Genomic DNA, 27948 nt, shown 5'->3' with positions numbered 1-27948 from the left:
CAAAATGGAAATATTGTACAGAACAGATATATAAGATTGTTTCTATAAATCTATGGCAGAATTCCTCTGATATATTTACTCTGAAATGTATTATTAGCAAACCTTCTGGACATCACTGGCTGGAGTGTCTACAAGATGAGTCTTTGTGCAAATTAAACTTGGATAAATTTACTAAAGAACTTTGGGACAAAGGTGATAATGGACAGAAATAGAGCAGTCGAAATATTTGGAAACAAAAGACTATAGAATCAAAAAGGTGTAAAAAGATTATATACTGTGATTTTTGAAGTAAAATAATGGAAAAGAGTGAGAAAAAAAAGAAACTGATTTTTCCAGAAAATAGAGGAAAAGGGAGACAAAAATTGTCACATGAGTGTGATGTATGTAAAAAGTCTTTCTCTCAAAAGAGCAGCTTGAATACGCACAAACATATTCATAGAGGAGAGAAGCCCTATCACTGTGACATTTGTGATAAATCATTCTCTCAGAGTTGTAACTTGACTAGACACAAACGTATTCATACAGGAGAGAAACCATTTCACTGTAATGTCTGTAGTAGGTCATTCTCTGACCACAATGCTTTAAATTCTCATATACGTGTCCATACAGGGGAGAAGCCATTTCACTGTGACACTTGTGGTAAATCATTCTCTATAAATGTTTCACTGACTCAACACAAACGTATTCATACTGGAGAGAAGCCATATCACTGTGACATCTGTTCTAAATCAATCTCTCAAAATGGTAGTTTATCTATACACAAGCATATTCATACAGGAGAGAAGCCATTTCACTGTGATGTCTGTGGTACATCATTCTCTCAGCGGAGTTCTTTAGATTCTCACAAGCGTTTTCATACAGGAGAGAAGCCATTTCACTGTGACATCTGTGATAAATCATTCCGGGGAAAAGACAGCTTGACCAAACACCAACGTATTCATATAGGAGATAAGCCATATGACTGTGACATTTGTGGTATATCATTCCCTCAGAAAGGTAGCTTGACTTCACACAAACGTGTTCATACTGGAGAAAAGCCGTTTCACTGTAATGTCTGCAGTACATCATTCTCTCAGCAAAATGCCTTGGAGTCTCACATACGTGTTCATACAGGAGAGAAGCTATTTCACTGTGACATCTGTGGTAAATATTTCTCTCAAAGTAATAACTTGACTATACACCAACGTGTTCACACAGGAGAGAAGCCACTTCACTGTGACACTTGTGGTAAATCATTCTCTCAAAAAGGTAGCTTCACTAGGCACTTACGTGTTCATACAGCAGAGAAGCCCTATCACTGTGATATCTGTGGTACATCATTCTCAGACCAAAGTGTTTTAAAATGTCACAAACGTATTCATGCCGGCGAGAGGCCTTATCACTGTGGTGTACTCGTATACATGTTCATATAGGATAGAAACTGTATCATTTGTAGTAAATCCTTCTCTCAAAGTAGTGCTTAACTTCTCACAAACATTTTCATTCAAGAGAGACACCATATTCCTGTAACATCTCTTCTCTTTCATCAGTGCTTTAACTCATGAAGGTGTCCATACAGGTGAGAAGCCATGTGACTGTGACATCATCATCATCATCATCGTTTAACGTCCGTTCTCCATGCTAGCATGGGTTGGACGGTTCGACCGGGAATCTGGGAAGCCAGAAGGCTGCACCAGGCTCCAGTCTGATCTGGCAGTGTTTCTACAGCTGGATGCCCTTCCTAACGCCAACCACTCCGTGAGTGTAGTGGGTGCTCTTTACGTGCCACCGGCACAGGTGCCAGGGGAGGCTGGCAACGGCCACGATCAGATTGGTGCATTTTACGTGCTACTGGCACGGAAGCCAGTCAGGGCAGCGCTGGCATCGGCCACTATTTGGATGATGCTTTTTAAGTGCCACCGGCACGGAAGCCAGTCTAGGCATCTGTAACAAATATTTCTCTTTTAATAGTAAGCTAATTTATTGAGACACCCTATTCCTGTGATGTCTGTGGTAAATAATTCTCCCGAAATGACAAATCAGAAACTCACAGACGTATTCACACAGAAAAGAAACCATATCACAATGATATCTGTGGGGAAATCATTCACTATGAGTTCTCGCTTATCTGATCACAGACATATCCATACAAGAAGTCATTCACTCAAAATAGCAAATTACCTTCTCACAAACGAGATCATGGCAGGGCTGAAGTGTTCCCACTGATATTTGTGCTAAAACATTCCCTGTAAGTGACGACTTAACCCTTTACTATACTCTTTACTCTTTTACTTGTTTCAGTCATTTGACTGCGGCCATGCTGGAGCACTGCCTTTAGTCGAGCATATCGACCCCGGGACTTATTCTTCGTAAGCCCAGTACTTATTCTATCAGTCTCTTTTGCCGAACCACTAAGTGACGGGCACGTAAACACACTAGCATCGGTTGTCAAGCAATGCTAGGGGACAAACACAGACACACAAACATATACACACACATACATATATACGACAGGCTTCTTTCAGTTTCCATCTACCAGATCCACTCACAAGGCATTGGTTGGCCTGTGGCTATAGTAGAAGACACTTGCCCAAGATTCCACGCAGTGGGACTGAACCCGGAACCATGTGGTTGGTGAGCAAGCTACTTACCACACAGCCACTCCTGCGCCCATGTAGTTCATTCTGTCCAATGTGATGTTTATTCACGTTATTTTCAATTTGTCCTGCATTAACTCACAGCTTTCAAGTGATGACGATGTGATTGAGTATTTTTAGAATAACATTGTAGGGTAGGTGTAAGAGGCCAACTCTGGTTAGTTTGAAAATAAAAGAGGTAGCATATTTGGGCCAGTTGTGGCTGGTTTAAATGCTAAACGGTTAACACTAGAACAGTGGTCCCCAAACCTTTCAGAGTCGTGACCCACTATTTATCACACCAGTTTATGACGACCCACTTAACTCTACTGAGTAAAAACATTAACGAAATTAAGAAATTTATTTCAGATTACGTCTTCAGTCCCTCAGTGTAGTAACTTGATTACACACAAACGTATTCATACTAGAGAGAAGTCTTACCACTGTGATGTCTGCAGCACATCATTCTCTGACCAAAGTGCCTTAAAGTCTTACATACAAAGTGTTCATACAGGGGAGAAGCCATTTCACTGTAACGGTGATAATGATGATGATTTGTGAGAAATCTTTCTCTAAAAACATTAGCTTGACTACACACAAACATTCATACAGGGGAGAAACCTTATCATTGTGATGTCTGTTTTATGTCATTCTCTCATCAAAGTGCTTTTAATTCACACATGCGTTTCCATACGGGGAAGAAGCCATTTCACTGTGACATCTGTAGTAAATCATTCTTTCAAAAATGTGACTTGCATAGACACAAACGTCTTCATACAGGAGAGAAGCCTTATCACTGTGATGTCTGTGGTACATCATTCTCTGACCGAAGTGCTTTAAATTCTCACATACGTGTTTATACAGGGGAAAGGCCATTTCACTGTGAATTCTGTGGCAAGTCATTCTCCATAAGTGCTACATTGACTAGACATACACGTATTCATACAGGAGAGAAGCCATATCATTGTGATATCTGTGGTACATCATTCTCTCAGCAAAGTGCCTTAAATTGTCACATTTGTGGTAAATCATTCTCTCGAAGTAATATCTTGACTACACACAAATGTGTCCATACAGGATAGAAGCCATATCACTGTAATATCTGTGGTACATCATTCTATCAAAGTAGTACTTAAACTTCTCACAAACATGTTCATTCAAGAGAGACATATTCCTGTAATATCTGTGGTAAATCATTAACTTCTCCTGCCTTAACGTTTTTCTTATTTTATTTTACAAACAAATCCTTTCTAATGGTTTTAACTTGTGACCTCAGTTCAAATTGTAATTGACCAATTGGAGAGACTACTCTACTTAGACTTGCTCCATTGTGGACCATAGGTGGCACCCTAGGCAGTAATTTCTGTGAGTAAATTTTTCTTAGATACCCTACAGTAATTGTCTACTTTTACTTGAGTTTACTACAATAGAATAGGTACTGCCCTTTGATAATTATGTTAGTATTTTCCTTATATATAGTTTCTTGATAACTTCATCATCATCATCATCGTTTAGCGTCCGCTTTCCATGCTAGCATGGGTTGGACGGTTCAACTGGGGTCTGGGAAGCCAGAAGGCTGCACCAGGCCCAGTCTGATCTGGCAATGTTTCTACGGCTGGATGCCCTTCCTAACGCCTACTACTCCGTGAGCGTAGAGGGTGCTTTTTATGTGCCACCGGCATGGGGGCCAAGCAAGGCTGGCAAACGACCACAATCGGATGGTGCTTTTTACGTGCCACCGGCACAGGGGCCAGTCGGGGCAGCGCTGGCAACGGCCACGTTCAGGTGGTTCTCTTACGTACCACCGGCAAATCACAATGTAAATATACTTTTCTTGTTTTTCTTCTTATCGTTTAATCTCACAAATTCTTCCACTCCTGATTTTCTCTCCATTGTTTCCCTGCTCTAATAACATTTATGTAAACGTATCCAAGCACACAAACTCATCTTCTCGGCACTGCAGACAGTGATGTGCAAAACTTTTGCTAATCACATCAGATTAGAACAAATATTTCACAGAAATTCACAGCATATATATAGAAAGTGTTATAGAATTTGTATAGAATTTTCTTTCAGTTTCAAAAGATGATAAATACTGAGAATAGATCTTCTGTTATTCCAATGTCATCCGATATTCTGAACTAATAAAGAAACAACAGTGTAAGATAAAGAAGCTGCTTTCAAAATACAGATTCAACAGTGGAAAATTGACAACATTTCTACAGAGATAAACTTTAGAAATAAGCATTTACCCGAACAACTGAACTTTTTAATGTATTAAAATTTACATCCCAGAATCTTGTGTGTAGCTTACATATTTGTAAACCACAGCTACACCTTCACATTGTGTAAGATTATTTGGATTAAACTGCAGAAGAGCAGGTAATAACATCCATAGCTAGAAATAGCAGCCAAATCTCGCACAAAACAAAGACATCTCTCTTTACATTGCTAGAAATAGCAGCCAAATCTCGCCCAAAACAAAGACATCTCTCTTCCATTGCTAAAAATAGCAGCCAAATCTCGCACAAAACAAAGACATCTCTCTTTACATTTCTAGAAATAGCAGCCAAATCTCGCACAAATCATGGATAGGTACTACTTAAGAAGAGTGGTCCCGGTGCAGGCACTCGCGCTAGCTAGTCGTGACTAGCCGATCCTTACTTTGTGTTTTTGTGTTTTATTTACTTTGTTTAACAAAAATTATTTATTTTGTGTTTTATTTACTTTGCTAGGTAGTCGTTGTAGGATCGACTACTTACGACTAGCTAGTGCGGATGCGTGACTGCGCGCACCGGGACCACTGTTCGCTAGTAGTACCGACTATACACTGAATTTTATGGAATTCATAGTATAATTAAGCAGTATAATACTGTCCAATGGATTTTCTCTTAAACTGTGATTGCGCCTGCAAGCCGGACGTTTTCACATCATTCCTTCGGACGTTCCTTTCCTCGGTGTCAGGAACGTCCAGTCGTTGTAGCACTCGGATGAATTTCGTATTCGTCCTACAGACGCAAGGAATTCCATAATCGATGTCATGCTATTTGTTATGACTCGAATCTCACTAAGAATAGAGTTTCTTTGTGTCAAGTCACGAACAGCAATGACCGAATCAACTATCTGACACCGATTTCCCATTCGGAAATCTAATGCAGAAATAATTCTAGAAATAGCAGCCAAGGATCTTTTCCTTTTGAACGGCACTTTGTAACATAATTTCTAGGTAACTAAACACTTTTAAACTTCGTATACTGGTAGAATGTGTTTATAAAACATCATTTTCTCTTGGCTTTATTGAGAAAATTCTATAGTTTGTAAGATATTTCGTCTGAAATTTCGAGCATTTCGGCAAATCTCGAACAGATCGTGAACATCTCTCATCCGCAGCTAGAAATAGCAGCCAAATCTCGAACAGATCGTGAACGTCTCTCATCCATAGCTAGAAATAGCAGCCAAATCTCGAACAAATCGTGAACATCTCTCATCCACAGCTAGAAATAGCAGCCAAATCCCGCACAAATCAAAGATGTCTCTCTTCCATAAAACACAGAAGAGACAAAAAAAAACAAACAAACGATCGTCTACAGATTTAAAAACATTGAATATTTTCCGAGTTTAATACTTAGGGAAATCTTCTTCTTTATAAAGGATGAAGTTGTTGTAAGTGTGTGTGTGGTGGTTGAGCCATGTTATTATAAATGTGTAATTGTAAATATTACAAAATATTGATGACAAGAACACTTTTCAGCTGATGACGGAAACGGAAGTATGATTGTGCGCATGCGGTATTTCGTCTGTCTGTTTTGAGTTCAAATCCCGCCAAGGACGACTTTTCCTTTCATCCTTTCGGAGTCTATACATTAAATACAAGTTGTGTACGGTGATCGATCTAATCGACTGCCCCCCCCCCCACCCACCCAAGAAAAATTTGGGGCCTTGTGCCTAGAGTAGAAAAGAAGGAAAGACTTCCCCCCGTCCCTACCCCCAATTTTCTCCCTTTTTTTTTCTTATTTTTTGCCAAAAAACCCCGTTTTCGGATAAGGAAATTCTGGAAAATTGCCAATAATTGGCATTCATAAATTTCGCACCCACTTTCCGCATTTCTTAATTTTTCCTTTTTTTCCATAACCCTAGATACGTGTATATTGGTATACAGATATTTAGATATGGAGATATATAGATTATATATTGTATATATATATATATATAATGATGCATCAGTACTGTTTTATATATGTGTGTGTGTGTGTATGTATCTATGTATGTCTATATGTATGTATGTATGTATGTATGTATGTATGTATGTATGTATGTGTGTATGTATGTGTGTATAGGTTCGTTTATAGAAATACATAAACCCGAAGGAGAACCGCGCTCTAAGTTAATATTATAGTGGGGTAGGCTGGTTTATAAGGTTACCCTGGGTTTCTCGCTCATAAGGGTTTTAACCTTACGGCGTATCTTCAGACCCTAAACACAGCTGGCCTGAGACCTCTTTAAGTTATTCTGGAGCCTGAAGATACGCCGTGAGGCTAAGCCCTTTATGAGCGAGAAAGCGAGTGTACCCCATAAAACGGCATGTTCCACTATTTATATATATATATTATAATAAGAGATACATACAGACAGACATAAATATACGTATATATATACATACATATATATATATATATTATATATAATATATATATATATAATATATATATTATATATGTACACATACATACATATATATATATATATATAATATATAATATACACCATATGTATACTACCCACATCATACCCCGTGTAAGGGAAGGAGTGAGAGTGGAAGTGGGAGTGAGAATAGAAGTGGAAGTGGGAGAGGGGAAGCGCGTGTTAAGTGTCACGTGACTTTCAGAGCAGACGACATCTTCTCAAAACTTGCAAAGATTTTCAAATGTCGACCGAGGAAAGAGGCAACAAATAATTAAGGTAAGCCTTTTATTTTATTCTTCTTCTTTTCCAGAATTTCTCAAATTTTCGTTCCTTCCCATTTCAAAGGAATTTTTGGTTTTCTTTTCATGAGTATAAACCCTACACAGCTTTATTTAGGATCTCATATCGAGAAGACTTGCAGCATTTTATTGAGAAAAATGAGCGCCAATTAAGTTTGTGTAAAGTGATTTTTATTTCGATGAACTGTTTCATGAAACTGCAAAATGGAAGAAAGTATCTCGAATACCAACAGAGATTAGTTTGTGTGGATATGTGTATACATACATACATGTATATATATATATATATACCGGAGTAAACACATAAATGTGAAACAAGGTGGAAAAAAGAGTACTCAAATACCAGTGGTATGCTTTATATATATATATATATATTGGAAGGTTTGGAGATGATGTACAGGTATTTTATATTAGAAGAAATGAGGTACTCAGAAAATCGGATGGTTTATATTTACAGATATTTATTTGTATATTTCATGTTTTTATACATCATATAACTTAGATCATGTATTTGCGCTTTCTCCCATTTTAGTGGGGTTTTCAAATCAATATATATATATATATACATATGTGTGCCAGGTGACTTTCGAGTGCTACTGGTAACATGTAACCCAGTACAACCTTTTGCATGGTCGGGCTGTCAGGGACTAAACCGGCAACCCCACAAAGTTTGCTTTGTGTGGAGGGTGTTTTATTGGACAACAAAAGTTTGTACGAATGTATTGTTTTTTCTTTTTGACGAATAATAAACCTTTACAACATATTTACCATCTCAAAGTAAGCACATCCTACTGAGAAAACCTTGAGCACATTATTGAGAAAAATGAGCTCCAATTAAGTTTGTGTAAAGAAATTTTTATTTCGATGAAGCAACAAAAAATTAAGCATATTTTATGTTCTTTTAATTTGTTTTTCCTTTTAGAAAATTTGTCAAAATCTGTTTGTTTCTTTTCGGTGTGTGTCTACTTTCGGAATTGTAGGCTCGGATGAAGCTGAAACATCTAAATCTTGCTCCACATTTTTTTTCTTACATATTTTATTAAACAAAATACAGCGGAATAAGGCCGTAAAAGGAATATTATCATTCAAAACGACTTTAAAATGTATTTCTTCAAAATTTCGTTAATAATATGTATTTTTCTGAAAATTATGAGGAAAAAATTCAGTGGGGCACTAAACAGTAGACCTACCATCTCTCCCTCTATCTCTATCTCTCTCATCCTATCTCTGTCTATTTATCTTTATCTAGGCAATCTTACGGTTATTTGGCTGCTATTTCTAGCTATGGCGGCAACCTTCTACACGCTCCATCGTTTGTTTGTTGTGTGTTTTAGATGGAGAATATTCTTAAAATAATCTCCAACCCCAGAAATGTTGAGAAAACAATTGAGAAAAATTCCACCAGGGTCGACTTTGCCTTTCGGGGTCGATTAAATAAGTACCAATTACGCACTGGGATCGATTAAATAAGTACCAGTTACGCACTGGGGTCGATGTAATCGACTTAATCCATTTATCTGACCTCTCTGTGTTTAACCCCTTGTGGCTAGTAAAGAAATAGGTATTTCGTCTGCTGCTACGTTCTGAGTTCAAATTCCGCCAGGGTTGACTTTGCCTTTCATCCTTTCGGGGTCGATTAAATAAGTACCATTTACGCACTGGAGTCGATGTAATCAACTTAATCCGTTTGACTGTCCTTGTTTGTCCCCTTTGTGTTTAGCCCCTTGTGGGTAGTAAAGAAATAAGAAACTGGAAGAAGCCCAATATATGTGTGTGTGTGTGAATGTGTAGCTGGAGTTTAGAAATCTGTTAGCTTCACAAAAGATTTTCTGATGTAAATTTTAATAAATTAGAAAGTTCTGTTGTTCATTTAAATGTTTATTTCTTGTGTTTATCTCTTTAGTAATGTTGAATCTGTATATTTTAAGTAGCCTCTCTATCTTACACTGTTGTTTCTTTATTATTTCAGAATATCAGATGACATCGGCATAACTGAAGATACATTCTCATTATTTATCATCTTTTAAAGACCAAAATGGAAATATTGTAGAGAACAGATATATAAGATTGTTTCTCTAAATCTACAGTGGAATTCCTCTGATATATTTACTCTGAAAGGTGTTATTAGCAAACCTTCTGGACATCACTGGCTGGAGTGTCTACAAGATGAGTCTTTGTGCAAATTAAACTTGGATAAATTTACTAAAGAGCTTTGGGACAAAGGTGATAATGGACAGAAATAGAGCAGTCGAAATATTTGGAAACAAAAGACTATAGAATCAAAAAGGTGTAAAAAGATTATATACTGTGATTTTTGAAGAAAAATAATGGAAAAGAGTGAGAAAATAAAGAAACTGATTTTTCCAGAAAATAGAGGAAAAGGGAGACAAAACTTGTCCCATGAGTGTGATGTCTGTAAAAGGTCATTCTCTCGAAAAGGTCACTTAAGTATGCACAAGCGTATTCATACAGGGGAGAAACCATTTCACTGTGACATCTGTGGTAAATCATTCCCTCAAAGTAATAACTTGACTACACACCAACGTATTCATACAGGGGAGAAGCCATTTCACTGTGACATCTGTGGTAAATCATTCCCTCAAAGTAATAACTTGACAACACACAAACGTATTCATACAGGGGAGAAGCCATTTCGCTGTGACATCTGTGGTAAATCATTCCCTCAACGTAATAACTTGACTACACACCAACGTATTCATACAGGGGAGAAGCCATTTCACTGTGACATCTGTGGTAAATCATTCTCTCAAAAAAGTAACTTGACTAGACACAAACGTATCATACAGGGAAGAAGCCATTTCACTGTGACATCTGTGGTAAATCATTCCCTCAACGTAATAACTTGACTACACACAAACGTATTCATACAGGGAGAAGCCATTTCACTGTGACATCTGTGGTAAATCATTCCATCAACGTAATAACTTGACTACACACCAACGTATTCATGCATGGGAGAAACCATTTCACTGTGACATCTGTGGTAAATCATTCCCTCAACGTAATAACTTGGCTACACACCAACGTATTCATATAGAGAAGAAGCCATTTCACTGTAACATCTGTGGTAAATTATTCCCTCAACGTAATAACTTGACTACACACCAACGTATTCATACAGGGGAGAAGCCATTTCACTGTGACATCTGTGGTAAATCATTCCCTCAACGTAATAACTTGACTACACACCAACGTATTCATACAGGGGAGAAGCCATTTCACTGTGACATCTGTGGTAAATCATTCCCTCAACGTAATAACTTGACTACACACCAACGTATTCATACAGGGGAGAAGCCATTTCACTGTGACATCTGTGGTAAATCATTCCCTCAACGTAATAACTTGACTACACACCAACGTATTCATACAGGGGAGAAGCCATTTCACTGTGACATCTGTGGTAAATCATTCCCTCAACGTAATAACTTGACTACACACCAACGTATTCATACAGGGGAGAAGCCATTTCACTGTGACATCTGTGGTAAATCATTCCCTCAACGTAATAACTTGACTACACACCAACGTATTCATACAGGGAAGAAGCCATTTCATTGTGACATCTGTGGTAAATCATTCTTCCAAAAAGGTAGCTTGACTAGACACAAACGTATTCATACAGGGGAGAAACCATTCCAGTGTGACATCTGTGGTAAATAATTCTCTGTAAGCATTACATTAACTAGACACAAATGTATTCATACTGGAGAGAAGCCTTATCGATGTGATGTCTGTGGTAGATACTTCTCCCTGCAAGTTGCTTTCAATTCTCACAAACCTGTTCATACAGGATAGAAGTCGTATCACTGTAACATCTGTTGTGAAACATTTTCTGTAAGTAGTGATAAATGACTGCTCAGTACTTTTGGTGTTAACTAAATGTATAACTATTGGTATAGATGTATGACTACCAATGTGACCATTTTAAGAACCATAAGCATTTTCAGCTCCTCCTAAATTGGTGGTACTGTTGTGGGCTTTCTCCATGGCAATAACCAAGCTATTCATCAGGGAATTGGGAATTGCTGTAATTGTAAGAGTTCCTTCTATGCCAAAGAAGAAAAAATAAAAGGGACAATCTTTCTAACTGTAAATGTATTCACACCAGAGAGGAGGTAGAACAGTGTGTGGCAACCATCTCCCAACTCTGTAGTTTATGTCACAACACGTAAAAAGACTGTGGGTTCCTTTTTTTAATAGAAGTAGCTTTTTCCAGATTTTGAATCTTGTTATGAAACTGTGTGGCACCGAGGTCAACTGAGAAGAAGACCTATCAAGCCAAGCGAAATTGGTGTTGTGGCAGAGACTGGTGTTGGTGGTCTAAGGCATCCATTACACTCTCAGAGTGGTTGGTGTTAGGAAGAGTATTCATCCGTAGCAATCATGCCAACTTAGATTAGTGTCCGGTCCAGCCTTCCTGCTTGCCAACCCTGGTCAAACTATGCAACCCACGCCAAAATGGACAACGGACATTGGATGATGTGTGTATTTCAGTATTGTCAACATTGATCATGCGATTAGGGTTGGACTAAATCTGTTCCAAATGTCAAAGGGCCTTATCCACCCAACCGGTGTTTGAGCAACAGTTTTTATCCCAGTACAGAAAAATTCTCTTCCTGTCCACAAGTCATTACATAAGGAATGGTCCCTCACGCCTTTAGCGGAGAGAAGAAAGGAGAGATGAGATCGGAATAACCGATGCTGCACAACAAACAGAACCAAGCCATGAAAATGCTACAGAATTTCAACTGTGATACAACTCCCACTGTTCCAGATAGAGTTCGTTAAAGCTTGCAAAACCTGTTACTTCACAATTTGTAAGACATTTGCCATGTATTTTTATAAAGGGTTGTAATAAAAAACAGTTGCATTGAATTTACCTGGTTCTTCTTGTCATTTGTTTATATAAAGGTAACCCCAGGCAGACAGACTAGACCAGTTAATGCAGAACCAACACACAGCTACATCAAGATGAACCAGCCACAGCTAACTTAAATAAAACTCATAACCAACACTCATTATATATATATATATATATATATATACGTATCTATATACATCTTTGTGTTTGTCTTTCAGTATTGCTTGACAACTGGTGGTGGTCTGTGTGCGTTCTCGTGACATAGCAGTTCAGCAAAAGGGACTGATAGAATATGCACCAGGCTTAACAAAAAGACAAGTACTAGGGTGGATTTATTTGAATAAAATCTCTTCGAGGCGGTGCCCCAGCATGGCCACAGCCAAATGACTGAAAGAATTAAAAGATGAAAGAAACACACAGCAACACAAACAAAGATGATGCAAAATTAACTCCTTCGTTACTGTATTTATTTTGAGATGCTCTGAGTTTCTTTCAATTATTTTGAATATAACAAAGAATTTAGTAAAATAACTTAGTTATCATTAAGCTAGTGTTAGGAATATAAATTGTGACTAAGGTTTGGTGGAAGATTTTAATTCAGAACTTACGAAAAGAAGACATTTTACCACAGAGCCAGAGCCGGGGCTGGCCGAGTTAGTGACAAAAGGGTTAAGAGCAACTGGATGAGGTCAATATATGCTGAGCTGAATCTGTATTGAAGTGGACAAGAAGAAGAATATGGGGTACGGGTGGGAGGGTTCATGAGGGGTGCAGTTCTTTGGGTAAATGAAAATGGGTTGGGGTATTGAAACAATGGGAATGATATGAAAAAGGGAAGCAGTTTAATATTGGACCCGTTGAAGTGGGAGGGTAGAATACGGTTGAGAAGATTACAGCCCATGGCAGTGGTGTGTGGTGATGAAGTTACTCCTACGTGCAAAGTCCTTATAGACAACACCCTTGTGCTTGTATGTGTATGTCTGTAAAAATCAAAATCTCTGGTGGAAGCGTCATCCAACCAAAGTGCAAATATATGGGAAACTACCACCTGTGTCATCTCTTGTGAAAGTAGAAGAGTCCAGTTGGCTGGACATTGTTGTAGAGCTGAAAACGAGGGAATTTCTACTCTTCTCCTCTGGAAGCCATCTGCTTGCGATACCAGAGGGCGCACACTCTCCTACCCTGATGTAATCTCCAGGGATACAGGCATCCAGCAACAGGACCATCCGTAATGCTATGATGGACCGTGAAGTCTGGCGAAACACAGTAAATTCCATTGTCTCGAACAATGATGATGATGATGTCTATAAATATATACCTATATATATATATATAGATATATATATATATATATATATATATATATATATATATATATATATATATATATATACAATAAGGTTAGAAACCTCATTAAGGGATAGCAAAATCCTATGAAAGCACTGGTTAGTTACCGATACAAGGAATGTTGATCATTACATTTAATACTCAACTGCAAGCAACTATATAAACCGTGGTTTATATATATTTATTCATTGTAAGAAGATAGAGAGGTAATTAATAAGTTATTATTTTTGAATTGAAAAATGACAAACATCCCTTACAGCTGTTTCGATTCCAAACCTTCAGAAAAGTAATCAATAAAATTAAAGATTATTTGAAAGTCGAATCTCGTTATAGAAAATAGGCATTCAATTACTGATTTATTGAGTAAATGACTGCAGAGGAAATTCGACTTCCCAATGATTTTTAATTTTATTAATTTTCTGAACATCCGTAATTGAAACAGCTGTAAGGATGTTTGTCAATAATTTTCTTATATCTCTCTCTTCTCTCTCTCTCTCTCTCTCTCTCTCTATATATATATATATATATATATATATATATATATATATATCATCTTTTAACATCTGTTGTCCATGATGGATTGGGTTGGAGTGGGGCTAGTGAAATGGAAGGCAGCACCTGACTCCAGTCTTATTTGGCAGGGTTTCAACAGCTGGATGCCAACTTTTCCAAGAGTGTAATGGGTGCATTTACGTGCCACTGACACAGGGGTCATTTGTGTGACCCTGCTATCTGCAATGAAAATGCTAAGCAGTATTTCGTCCATTTGAGTTCAAATTCCAGCCCACCTACAAATGTATGCCCCGCCCCCCCTTTGTTTCCTCACAACTTCCACAGAAAGTGATAATTTTTAATTAAACTTTCTATACTCTCTCTTTTTACTCTTTTACTTGTTTCAGTCATTTGACTGCGGCCATGCTGGAGCACCGCCTTTAGTCGAGCAAATCGACCCCGGGACTTATTCTTTGTAAGCCCAGTACTTATTCTATCGGTCTCTTTTGCCGAACCGCTAAGTTACGGGGACGTAAACACACCAGCATCGGTTGTCAAGCAATGCTAACAGACAAACACAGACACAAAACATACACACATACAGATATATATACATATATACATATATATATATATATATATATACATATATACGACGACGGCTTCTTTCAGTTTCCGTCTACCAAATCCACTCACAAGGCTTTGGTCGGCCCGGGGCTATAGCAGAAGACACTTGCCCAAGATGCCACGCAGTGGGACTGAACCCGGAACCATGTGGTTGGTTAGCAAGCTACTTACCACACCCACCGCCACTCCTGCGCCTATAAATACTATTCAGATAATGTAGATTCTGATTATCTCAGAATTTGTTTAGAAAATGTATTTTCTGAGGGTGGCGTATGTGTTTCGGGAAAGAACACTTGTTGCATTTCTTTCATCATAACATTCCGAAAAATAGGTAATTCTTCAGGAAATTTTCTAGAAATGCCCTTCAGATGGTGTAGATTACAATTATATCAGATTTTCTTATGCAAGATGAGATCTATACTTACTAACACATACCTTACAATAAAACTAGAAATTTCGAAAAAAATTGTGATGTATGTATAAGAGCCTATAGGGTATAGGGTCTTCCTATGTATGTATAGGAGCCTATAGGGTATAGGGTCTTCCTATGATGCTGACATGCAGTGTCTGTGCAAGACCCTGCCTCAGTAAAGCTGGACTCAAGTGTCATGTTCGTAGTCATAAAGCAAGACAAATGAGTGACAACCTGGCCACTGGTGGTGGTGGTGTAACACACCATTCTAATCATATATCTGTCAGGCATGTGGAAGAGAGAGTAATTCGGCAGGAGGACTTAAACGACATGCAAAGGTACATGAAGCCCAGTTACAACTACAGCCGGCTATTGCCGGTAAAGGTTTTGGCTGCCAATTCTGTACAAGACATTGTAGATCTTTAGCTGGGCTAAAAAGTCACATCTGATCACAGCACCGGTAACAGTTAAGCTTCGTGCAATGGCCATACTCGATAACGAGGGGGCAGCCATCATGTATAGGAGCCAACCAGATTTCTTGAATTTTTGTTATTAAAGTCCAATATAATCTAATCTACACACTCTGGAAAGTAGCTATAGAATATTTTCTTATTTTCTCTGAAATTTACGAGAAACAAAACCTAACGTTTGCAAATTTTCAGAAACTTCACGCACACTTTCTGCAAAAGGGTCTTTGATTAATGTTTACAATATTACCAGGAAAGGGAAAAAAAAGAAAAAATTGTGCAACAGGTGTAAAAAAATGTGTAGGAAAGGAATATGAAAACAAAAATGCGCGGAAAGCAACAGGTGAGTAGTTGGGAAAATTCACAAGATGCAAGTTTTTGCCTCATAACTTTTAGGAAAGTGGGTTTTTCTAAATGAAATTTGATATAAATATCTTCCAAATGTCATAGATTACAAACGTCTATCGAGGTGAATTCAATTTCTGCCATAAGTGTGTCAACAACATTTTCTGGCCGTGTCATACGAATTTGTCACTGTTATTTATGACATATTTGCGTATCAGTGAAGTTCGTATGAATAAAAGATTATCGTTATTAAACTTTTATTAATAACACATATTCTAAGTTCACAACAGAAGCAGTTTTAATTTCCCTCTCTGTTGCACAGATACACACATTACATATTATATATTCATTTAAGAAACAGATTGGGTTTATTTACATTCCTGAAGAAAAAAAGATACCCTTCCCCCCACCCCTAATCCTAACCCTCACCCAAATCTAACCCTAACCCTAACCCTAAAACAGATTGAAATGCAATAGATCGAAACTAGGGTCATAATTATGGGTGGACACTAAAGAGGGAACACTTTTGTTATCCAGCTCTGTTTACGAGTGACCCCTCAGTTTATGGCCACAGGGTATCTTTTTTCTCATAAATAACAGGGACATTTTCATATGACACCGCCAGAAAATGTTTACGGCAGAAATTGAATTCACCTCAATAGACGTCATTGATTGGTTGAAATTGCCGAAATGCAAGAAATTAAACAACAATTAGCTTACAAACTACAGAATTTTCTCAAGAAAGCCAAGAGAAAAAGGTTGTTTTATAAACACATTCTACCAGTATACGAAGTTTAAAAGTGTTTAGTTACGTGGAAATTATTTTAAAAATCTGCCGGTCAAAGCGAAAAGATCGAAATAAAGTTTGCCTTTCACCTTTTTGCTGGGGTTCAATAAAATAAATACCAGTTAACAACTGAGGTCCGCGGCAATCGACTTACGCACCCTCCCCTCCCCTGAAATTGCTGGCCTTGTGCCAAAATGTGAATATCACACACACCTATTACATACGCATGCGCACTAAGCCTATTTCCGCTTCTATTCATTACATCTTGACAAGCTTGTTTGGCGCCAGAATTTCTATTAATTCACTCGGCAATACATTTCTAAAACATTTCTCTACCACCCGACGCCCTCATAACAACAACAACAACACCATCCTTTATAAAGACATTTCCGTAAGTATTAAACAATGGAAACATTTAATCTTTCAATACTTTGTGTATCAGATTTTGTTCCACATTTGGCTGCTATTTCTAGCTATGGCGGCAACCTTCTACACGCTCCATCGTTTCCACGTTTGTTTGTTGTGTGTTTTAGTTGGAGAAATATTCTTAAAATAAACTCCAACCCCAGAAATGTTGAGAAACGAATGTTTTATTATAATTTATCGAATGTTCGTTTCTTGATACAAGGAAGGGGACGAAATAAGTAAGCGGGGCAAAATGAGTAATTTCTCCTTATTTTCTCACCATTATGACATTGGTTAGAAAGATTTAAACTGAAATTATTGTAGGTTTTAGCCAGAATTATTCTAATGGACATTTCTGGAAACTTCCGTGGGATGTTATGAAATCCTGGGCCTTTTTTTCCAATTTTTACTTAGTGGATCGCGTGCTTTCTGGAAGCTACTCATTCCCACATACAGTTCTTGTTGTAAAATTAAAGATACCCGACGTTGCTTTCCTCGATAATGACCAGAAGTCATAAGGGTATAACCTCGAAGAAAGAAAGCCTTGCATATTCGTTCTACACCCGTTTCATGTGTGTATGTAAAATCCGCAAATTTCCAAACAGAATCGAACTGTCATTTGCTTCCACGGAAATATCCGAAGTGAAATGTTTTGATTTTTGTCGAGTTATGTCGAAGGAATGCCGTCATAAGTCTTGTACTAGCTTCAGATTTGTCTGAACGAAACAGAGAGGTGCTTTAATTCTTGTCATCTCTGTGGGACATAGCTTTCAGACCGGAATTTAGGGCCGCCTTCCCGTTTAATCACCTGGATCTTTTATGACGAAGGGAAATTACTCTCAAGTATTTATATGGAATTGAATTTGGAAAAATGAACGAGAACCAAATGAAAATATCTTTGGAATTGACGCTTTAATACGTCTCCAGGAAAGGTATTTGACCGCTCTTGTCATTTTATCAACAGCAAGTAGTAAAAGAAATCAGGTTTAAGTTATAATAATGAAATTATTGTATACAGTGTTCAGGTGCACCACAACTTGTCAAAAGTGTGTAATGAAGTGTATGCAGTGATGTACAAATGTCTGGGAAGCGAACAATGTATGAGTCAGATACATGCTTGCGTGTATATGGAGGGGAGAAAATCAGGTGTAGTGTTGGCGAATCTCAGGAAGCATGGAAGTTTTGAAGGATGCAGTGCTCCAACAACTAACAACTGATGCCGGCAGTTTGTTCCATGCTTCAGCAACTCTCAGCGTGAAAAAATGTTTCCTAAAGTCATGAGAGCTGTGCTGTTTTCTGATTTTATAAACATGTCCACGGGTGTTAGACAGGTGGAGTTCGAAAAGGTGCTCAGAGTTATTGTTTGTAAGATGGTAAAATGAAGGGCACATGTCAGTCCCAACATATTAGGTCAATTTAAATATAATATCTTTGTGGGAATATCTCATTCAACCATAATAAATATGAAGACAGCCAAATAGAAACCGAAGAACATCTACACCACTTTCTGCATCGAATGTTTATCTCTTGATATAGAGAAAGGGAACAAAAATAAGTAAGTGGGGCAAAATGAGTAATTTATTTCTTTTGTTTTTTTTTGGTATTTTTTCCTTCAGCCTTTAAAGTCCTTGCGTTTTCAGTATTGACCTCTTTGGTGGGAAACCTGACTGCTGAGAGGAGAGAAACAGCCCTTTTTATTGTTGCAGTTGTGGTAGTCCCCTTTACCTTCCTACAATGGGATAATGACCCCTCTTTCCCTGTCAGGCTTTTCTAATTCCAATCAACACAACAGCCTACTCTTCAAATTAACATTTAAGTGGCTGAGCACCCCACAGACACGCTCACCCATAACGGAGCTCTCACATATTAAGCATGTGACCATGTGATAAGGCTGGCCCTTCAAATTACTGGTACAATTCAGTTTTGTCAGCTGAGTGAACCCGGAGCAACATGTCTTGCTCAACAACACAGCACGCTGCTGGGAATTGGAATTATGACCTTATTAGGGGCTGATTGCTCACACCACTAACCCCAATACCTTCACATACACACACATGTATATATATACACATACATATATATTAACGTGTAAGCATATATATATATGGTTCCAGGTTCAGTCCCCTGCGAACCTACTTAGGCAAGTATTTTATACAAGACATTAGCCGACCAAATCCTTGTGATTGGATTTGGTAGATAGAAACTGAAAGAAGCCCAATATATATATATATAGTATATATTAATGATTATTTATGTGTGTTATACATAGGCGCAGGTGTGGCTGTGTGGTAAGTAGCTTGCTAACCAACCACATGGTTCCGGGTTCAGTCCCACTGCGTGGCATCTTGGGCAAGTGTCTTCTGCTATAGCCCCGGGCCGACCAATGCCTTGTGAGTGGATTTGGTAGACGGAAACTGAAAGAAGCCTGTCGTATATATGTATATATATATGTGTGTGTTTGTGTGTCTGTGTTTGCCCCTCCAATATCGCTTGACAACTGATGCTGGTGTGTTTACGTCCCCGTCCCTTAGCGGTTCGGCAAAAGAGACCGACAGAATAAGTACTTGGCTTACAAAGAATAAGTCCCGGGGTCGATTTGCTCGACTAAAGGCGGTGCTCCAGCATGGCCGCAGTCAAATGACTGAAACAATTAAAAGAGAGAGTTCAGAGTTATATATGTGTGTGTGTCTTTGTGACTGTTTGACGCCCCACCAACACTTGATAACCAGTGTTGGTGTGTTTATGTCCCCATAATTTAGTGGTTTCACAAAAGAGGCCAATATAAGTACTAGGCTCAAAAATGAAGTCCTAGGGTTGATTTGATCAACTAAAACCCTCTAAGGTTATGCTCCAGTATGGCCACAGCCAAAACAACTGACACAAGGAAAAGTATATATATATATATATGTGTGTCTGAATGTGTAGCTGGAGTTTAGAAATCTGTTAGCTTCACAGAAGATTTTCTCATGTAAATTCTAATAAATTAGAAAGTTCTGTTGTTCAGTTAAATGTTTATTTCTTGTGTTTATCTCTTTAGTAATGTTGAATCTGTATTTTTTTAAGTAGCCTCTCTATCTTACACTGTTGTTTCTTTATTATTTCAGAATATCAGATGACATTGGCATAACTGAAGATACATTCTCATTATTTATCATCTTTCAAAGACCAAAATGGAAATATTGTACAGAACAGATATATAAGAATGTTTCTATAAATCTATGGTGGAATTCCTCTGATATATTTACTCTGAAATGTGTTATTAGCAAACCTTCTGGACATCACTGGCTGGAGTGTCTACAAGATGAGTCTTTGTGCAAATTAAACTTGGATAAATTTACTAAAGAACTTTTGGACAAAGGTGATAATGGACAGAAATAGAGCAGTCGAAGTATTTGGAAACAAAAGACTATAAAATCAAAAAGGTGTAAAAAGATTATATACTGTGATTTTTGAAGTAAAATAATGGAAAAGAGTGAGAAAATAAAGAAACTGATTTTTCCAGAAAATAGAGAAAAAGAGAGACAAAAATTGTCACATGAGTGTGATGTCTGTAAAAAGTCTTTCTCTCAAAAGAGCAGCTTGAATACGCACAAACATATTCATAGAGGAGAGAAGCCCTATCACTGTGACATTTGTGATAAATCATTCTCTCAGAGTTGTAACTTGACTAGACACAAACGTATTCATACAGGACAGAAACCATTTCACTGTAATGTCTGTAGTAGGTCATTCTCTGACCACAATGCTTTAAATTCTCATATACGTGTTCATAGAGGGGAGAAGCCATTTCACTGTGACACTTGTGGTAAATCATTCTCTATAAATGTTTCACTGACTCAACACAAACGCATTCATACTGGAGAGAAGCCATATCACTGTGACATCTGTTCTAAATCATTCTCTCAAAATGGTAGTTTATCTATACACAAGCATATTCATACAGGAGAGAAGCCATTTCACTGTGATGTCTGTGGTACATCATTCTCTCAGCGGAGTTCTTTAGATTCTCACAAGAGTTTTCTTACAGGAGAGAAGCCATTTCACTGTGACATCTCTAATAAATCATTCCGGGGAAAAGACAGCTTGACCAAACACCAACGTATTCATATAGGAGATAAGCCATATGACTGTGACATTTGTGGTATATCATTCCCTCAGAAAGGTAGCTTGACTTCACATAAGTGTGTTCATACTGGAGAAAAGCCGTTTCACTGTAATGTCTGCAGTACATCATTCTCTCAGCAAAATGCCTTGGAGTCTCACATACGTGTTCATACAGGAGAGAAGCCATTTCACTGTGACATCTGTGGTAAATATTTCTCTCAAAGTAATAACTTGACTATACACCAACGTGTTCACACAGGAGAGAAGCCATTTCACTGTGACACTTGTGGTAAATCATTCTCTCAAAAAGGTAGCTTCACTAGGCACATACGTGTTCATACAGCAGAGAAGCCCTATCACTGTGATATCTGTGGTACATCATTCTCAGACCAAAGTGTTTTAAAATGTCACAAACGTATTCATGCCGGCGAGAGGCCTTATCACTGTGGTGTACTCGTATACATGTTCATATAGGATAGAAACCGTATCATTTGTAGTAAGTCCTTCTCTCAAAGTAGTGCTTAACTTCTCACAAACATTTTCATTCAAGAGAGACACCATATTCCTGTAACATCTCTTCTCTTTCATCAGTGCTTTAACTCATGAAGGTGTCCATACAGGGGAGAAGCCATGTGACTCTGATATCATCATCATCGTTTAACGTCCGTTCTCCATGCTAGCATGGGTTGGACGGTTCGACCGGGAATCTGGGAAGCCAGAAGGCTGCACCAGGCCCAGTCTGATCTGGCAGTGTTTCTACAGCTGGATGACCTTCCTAACGCCAACCACCCGTGAGTGTAGTGGGTGCTCTTTACGTGCCTCCGGCACAGGTGCCAGGGGAGGCTGGCAACGGCCACGATCGGATTGGTGCATTTTACGTGCTACTGGCACGGAAGCCAGTCTAGGCATCTGTAACAAATATTTCTCTTTTAATAGTAAGCTAATTTATTGAGACACCCTATTCCTGTGATGTCTGTGGTAAATAATTCTCCCGAAATGACAAATCAGAAACTCACAGACGTTTTCACACAGAAGAGAAACCATATCACAATGATATCTGTGGGGAAATCATTCACTATGAGTTCTCGCTTATCTGATCACAGACATATCCATACAAGAAGTCATTCACTCCAAATAGCAAATTACCTTCTCACAAACGAGATCATGGCAGGGCTGAAGTGTTCCCACTGATATTTGTGCTAAAACATTCCCTGTAAGTGACGACTTAACCCTTTACTATACTCTTTACTCTTTTACTTGTTTCAGTCATTTGACTGTGGCCATGCTGGAGCACTGCCTTTAGTCGAGCATATCGACCCCAGGACTTATTCTTTGTAAGCCCAGTACTTATTCTATCAGTCTCTTTTGCCGAACCGCTAATGACTGGGACGTAAACACACCAGCATCGGTTGTCAAGCAATGCTAGGGGACAAACACAGACACACAAACATATACACACACATACATATATATATATATTATATATATATATATAGGAGAAAGGGGTACGTTACGCTGCAATAATATATGTATAAAACTTATATATAAAAAGGGGACAAGAACACACCACACAAAGAGACGACACAAAAAAACAGACAGGTCATTCGAAGCTTCTAATCTTCAGTCAGGAACCGGATCATCTTAGCAATTTCGGCTGGTTAATCCTGATATCGCTCTGATCCTTTCTTTCTCTCTCTTCCCTCGTGTCATGTGACCGCTGTTCAACTGGTCTTCCGCCCTTGACCGCTGCCATGTCAACACCGTTATATCTTCGTCTGCCGCAAAGGCATTTTTTCACACTACGCCAGCCAAGATAAGTTCAGTTGTCTGAAGTCGTAAGACTCCCGCTGTCCTGTCATTACTATTCTTGTTTTTTGTTTTTTATTTTTATTTTTACTTTTTGTTTCTTGTATTTATATTCGTGTGGAGTCGTCCGGTTTTCTGTCCTTGTTTCGTATACATTCGATCCTTTTTCCAAGAAATCTAATGCTCGCAGCTTAGTTTTTCCTTGGGGCTGGCCAGATCGGAGCGATATCAGGATTAACCAGCCGAAATTGCTAAGATGATCCGGTTCCTGACTGAAGATTAGAGGCTTCGAATGACCCGTCTGTTTTTTTGTGTCGTCTCCTTGTGTGGCTTGTGTTCTTGTCCCCTTTTTATATATAAGTTTTATGCATATATATATATATACATATATACGACAGGCTTCTTTCAGTTTCCATCTACCAGATCCACTCACAAGGCATTGGTCGGCCTGAGGCTATAGTAGAAGACACTTGCCCAAGATTCCACGCAGTGGGACTGAACCCGGAACCATGTGGTTGGTGAGCAAGCTACTTACCACACAGCCACTCCTGCGCCCATGTAGTTCATTCTGTCCAATGTGATGTTTATTCACGTTATTTTCAATTTGTCCTGCATTAACTCACAGCTTTCAAGTGATGACGATGTGATTGAGTATTTTTAGAATAACATTGTAGGGTAGGTGTAAGAGGCCAACTCTGGTTAGTTTGAAAATAAGAGGTGTAGTTGGCCAGTTGTGGCTGGTTTGATTAATGCTAAACGGTTAACACTAGAACAGTGGTTCCCAAACCTTTTAGAGTTGCGACCCACTATTTATCACACCAGTTTATGACGACCCACTTAACTCTACTGAGTAAAAACATTAACGAAATTAAGAAATTTATTTCAGATTACGTCTTCAGTCCCTCGGTGTAGTACTTGATTACACACAAACGTATTCATACTAGAGAGAAGTCTTACCACTGTGATGTCTGCAGCACATCATTCTCTGACCAAAGTGCCTTAAAGTCTTACATACAAAGTGTTCATACAGGGAGAAGCCATTTCACTGTAACGGTGATAATGATGATGATTTGTGAGAATCTTTCTCTAAAAACATTAGCTTCACTACACACAAACATTCATACAGGGGAGAAACCTTATCATTGTGATGTCTGTTTTATGTCATTCTCTCATCAAAGTGCTTTTAATTCACACATGCGTTTCCATACGGGGAAGAAGCCATTTCAACTGTGACATCTGTAGTAAATCATTCTTTCAAAAATGTGACTTGCATAGACACAAACGTCTTCATACAGGAGAGAAGCCTTATCACTGTGATGTCTGGTACTCATTCTCTGAGACCGAAGTGCTTTAAATTCTCACATACGTGTTTATACAGGGGAAAGGCCGTTTCACTGTGAATTCTGTGGCCATCATTCTCCGAAAGTGCTACATTGACTAGACATACACTATTCATCATACAGGAGAGAAGCCATATCATTGTGATATCTGTGGTACATCATTCTCTCAGCAAAGTGCCTTAAATTGTCACATTTGTGGTAAATCATTCTCTCGAAGTAATATCTTGACTACACACAAACGTGTCCATACAGGATAGAAGCCATATCACTGTAATATCTGTGGTACATCATTCTATCAAAGTAGTACTTAAACTTCTCACAAACATGTTCATTCAAGAGAGACATATTCCTGTAATATCTGTGGTAAATCATTAACTTCTCCTGCCTGAACGTTTTTCTTATTTTATTTTACAAACGAATCCTTTCTAATGGTTTTAACTTGTGACCTCAGTTCAAATTGTAATTGACCAATTGGAGAGACTACTCTACTTAGACTTGCTCCATTGTGGACCATAGGTGGTCACCCTAGGCAGTAATTTCTGTGAGTAAATTTTTTCTTAGTACCCTACAGTAATTGTCTACTTTACTGAGTTTACTCCAATAGAATAGGTACTGCCCTTTGATAATTATGTTAGCATTTTCCTTATATATAGTTTCTTGATAACTTCATCATCATCATCATCGTTTAGCGTCCGCTTCCATGCCATGGGGTGGACGGTTCAACTGGGGTCTGGGAAGCCAGAAGGCTGCACCAGGCCCAGTCTGATCTGGCAATGTTTCTATGGCTGGATGCCCTTCCTAACGCCAACCACTCCGTGAGTGTAGTGGGTGCTTTTTATGTGCCACCGGCATGGGGGCCAAGCAAGGCTGGCAAACGACCACGATCGGATGGTGCTTTTTACGTACCACCAGCACAGAGGCCAGTCGGGGCAGCACTGGCAACGGCCACGTTCAGATGGTTCTCTTACGTACCACCGGCACTGGTACCAGAGCTGCAATTTCCATTTCCTTTCCATATATATATAAGTTAAGTTAATTTGGCTCAAAAAGCTAGGCCATGTAGGGGGACATGGAGTTATGTACAGGGTGGTGTTCATGCAAAGAGTTCAGGCCATTTCTGTTCGAGAGAGACCTTGAACCGAGCGGTCTTCGGCATCTTCACTATCTCGTCCGGCAGCTTATTCCACGGATCTGCAACCCGGACGATTGATAAAAATGGTAAGATAAAAGAAAGAAAGAGACCTCGATATTATGTAAATAGAGGAAGTTATCTGTAAATGTAATATATGACAATTATTCAGTGGCCAAGATAAAATCTGAGTTTCGGATGCCGAGGTGGAAATTCACACCGCCATCTCTTCAATTATGCGGCCATAACTGAAGAGATGGCGGCGTGAATTTCCATCTCAGCATCCGAAACTCAGAGTTTTATCGTGGCTACCGATTTCCAGGGTGAAGAGAAAACATGCTTTCAACAAGTTGGCATCTTGTATATATAATAAAGTAGCAGTAATGCTCGTCATTGAGTTACTTTTACTGCTTCTGGGCAGCCACGTTCAAAGTATTATTATATATATAATTTACTCCTCCTGTATGTGTGTATCTCTTATTATAAAAGGCAGATTTTATCTGCCTCCCTTTGTGTCTTATAGAAATCTACAATATAGGATTTCTTCAATTACAATTTACCTAGCATTTTTAAGAGTAGAAAGCATCGGGTCATGCCAGGTCCAGTTTTTAAAATTTAAACTCCAATTAAGCAAAATTTACAGAAAACTCACATTCTGGTGTGTATGTCAAATGCTTTTCTTAGTCTGGTTTACAGCACACACAAACGCACACACACACAAAGGGGGCGAACTGTTTCACTGATGCTATCACCCTTCTCCTCCTTTGTCTTTGCAAGTTTGCAGCTATTAAAGTGAAAACAGTGAATCCGACAGCGATAAAGAAAACGAATTGGTACCTGAATGGAGTGAAAATTTAAAAAATGTTTCTTTCGGTGATTTTTCTGAAGAAACTGGACCAAGCCACAGACTTTCCCAGAAGAGTAAAGCCTTAAACTATTTCTACTTACTTTTTCGAATGAGCCTATTTGAAATCATTACGCTAAACGTAAACAAAACGAAAGAAATGATAGTTTGTTATTTCCCACAACCTTAAATGAAATTAAGGCCTATTTTGCCATAAATATTATTATGGGTATCAGAAAGTTACCCAGAATAACAAATTATATTGTAAAATTTTGTCGTATACCCAACTGAATATTAGCTAACAACCCATTTTCTATAGCGATGTTTGAACAAAATTTTAATAATTTTATATATTGTTGAATTTACCTGTATCTACCTGCAATTAGAGTCACTTTCTGACAAAAATTATAGTATAGAATTGGTTGAGTACATTTCATTAAATTATCTTCCAAAATTCACGTTAATATATTAATAAATAAAAAAGTTATTGTTGTTTAATGAAACCAGACTAAATTTATGATTACGTTAGAAATTAATTGAAACACATAAGGGGTGTATTTTGATCAGAAATATAGTAAAGAAAGGGTTAAGAAAAACCAAAGAAATATTTTATTCTTTATAAATGTTGTATTCAAAATAACATTTTCTTTTAAGAATGTGTATATAACAAAGTATGTGTTATATCTTTATATATCTTTATATATAAGAGTGAAGTTGTGTGTCTGTCTCCTACGATTTAGATTCCTAACTACTCCCACATTTTGCGGTGCAGTGTAACCAAAACCGGGTATCTTATAGTTGTGAGTCATATCGAGCCCTTCTGGGTATTAGCGCGCATCTACGATGTGTCTACGATTTAAAAAAATTTACCATCATATTTTTCCATTTTAATGCATTTTTTCGCTATTATATAAGGGAAGTAACTCTCTAAAAATATCTACGATGTGTCAACGATTTAAAAAGAAATTTACCTTAATTTTTTTTCCATTTTTAATGCATTTTTTTCCTATTTTTTGGCTATAACTCTCTAAAAATGCTTATATAGTTATTTCCCTTACAAACCCGAGCAACGCCGGGCGATACTGCTAGTTTTTATAATAAAAAATATGTAATAATTGAATTAGAAAAAAGATAAATTTTATGCATGAACTTCTGTTTGTTTGTTACATGACAATAATAAATGAATTTTATGAGTTATTGTATTTATCAATCCAGTAATGGCAATTATTGATAATAATAATAATGAAATTATTGTATACAGTGCTCGGGTGCACCACAACTTGTCAAAAGTGCGTATAAAGCATATGCAGTAATGTACAAATGTCTGGAAAGCGAACAATGTATGAGTCAGATACATGCTT

At 38.0% G+C, this 27948-nt stretch overlaps 2 protein-coding genes across 3 annotated transcripts in view; one reads left to right on the top strand and one right to left on the bottom strand.

Moving 5' to 3' along the window:
* LOC115226739 overlaps positions 1 to 27948 on the bottom strand; it is a 173053-nt gene that overhangs the window by 125389 nt on the left and 19716 nt on the right. The gene's annotated exons all lie outside the window — the stretch shown is intronic.
* On the top strand, positions 2 to 22174 carry LOC118768597 (zinc finger protein 239-like). Of its 2 annotated transcripts, none has more exons than XM_036515378.1 (3): positions 2 to 548; positions 3419 to 3680; positions 21296 to 22174. In XM_036515378.1, the coding sequence occupies exons 1-3, from the start codon at positions 297 to 299 to the stop codon at positions 21940 to 21942; spliced, it is 1161 nt and encodes a 386-aa protein (XP_036371271.1). In that variant the 5' UTR covers positions 2 to 296; the 3' UTR covers positions 21943 to 22174. The 2 variants fall into 2 exon arrangements, with proteins under 2 accessions (XP_036371271.1, XP_036371272.1); XM_036515379.1 differs by lacking the exon at positions 2 to 548 and adding an exon at positions 2561 to 3217 and having other exon boundaries at positions 3384 to 3680.

The sequence above is a fragment of the Octopus sinensis genome, linkage group LG30, assembly GCF_006345805.1.
Source record: "Octopus sinensis linkage group LG30, ASM634580v1, whole genome shotgun sequence".
Lineage (NCBI taxonomy): Eukaryota > Metazoa > Mollusca > Cephalopoda > Octopoda > Octopodidae > Octopus > Octopus sinensis.
Note: the sequence above shows the minus strand (reverse complement) of the source record. Positions and strands in the feature narration are given on the sequence as shown.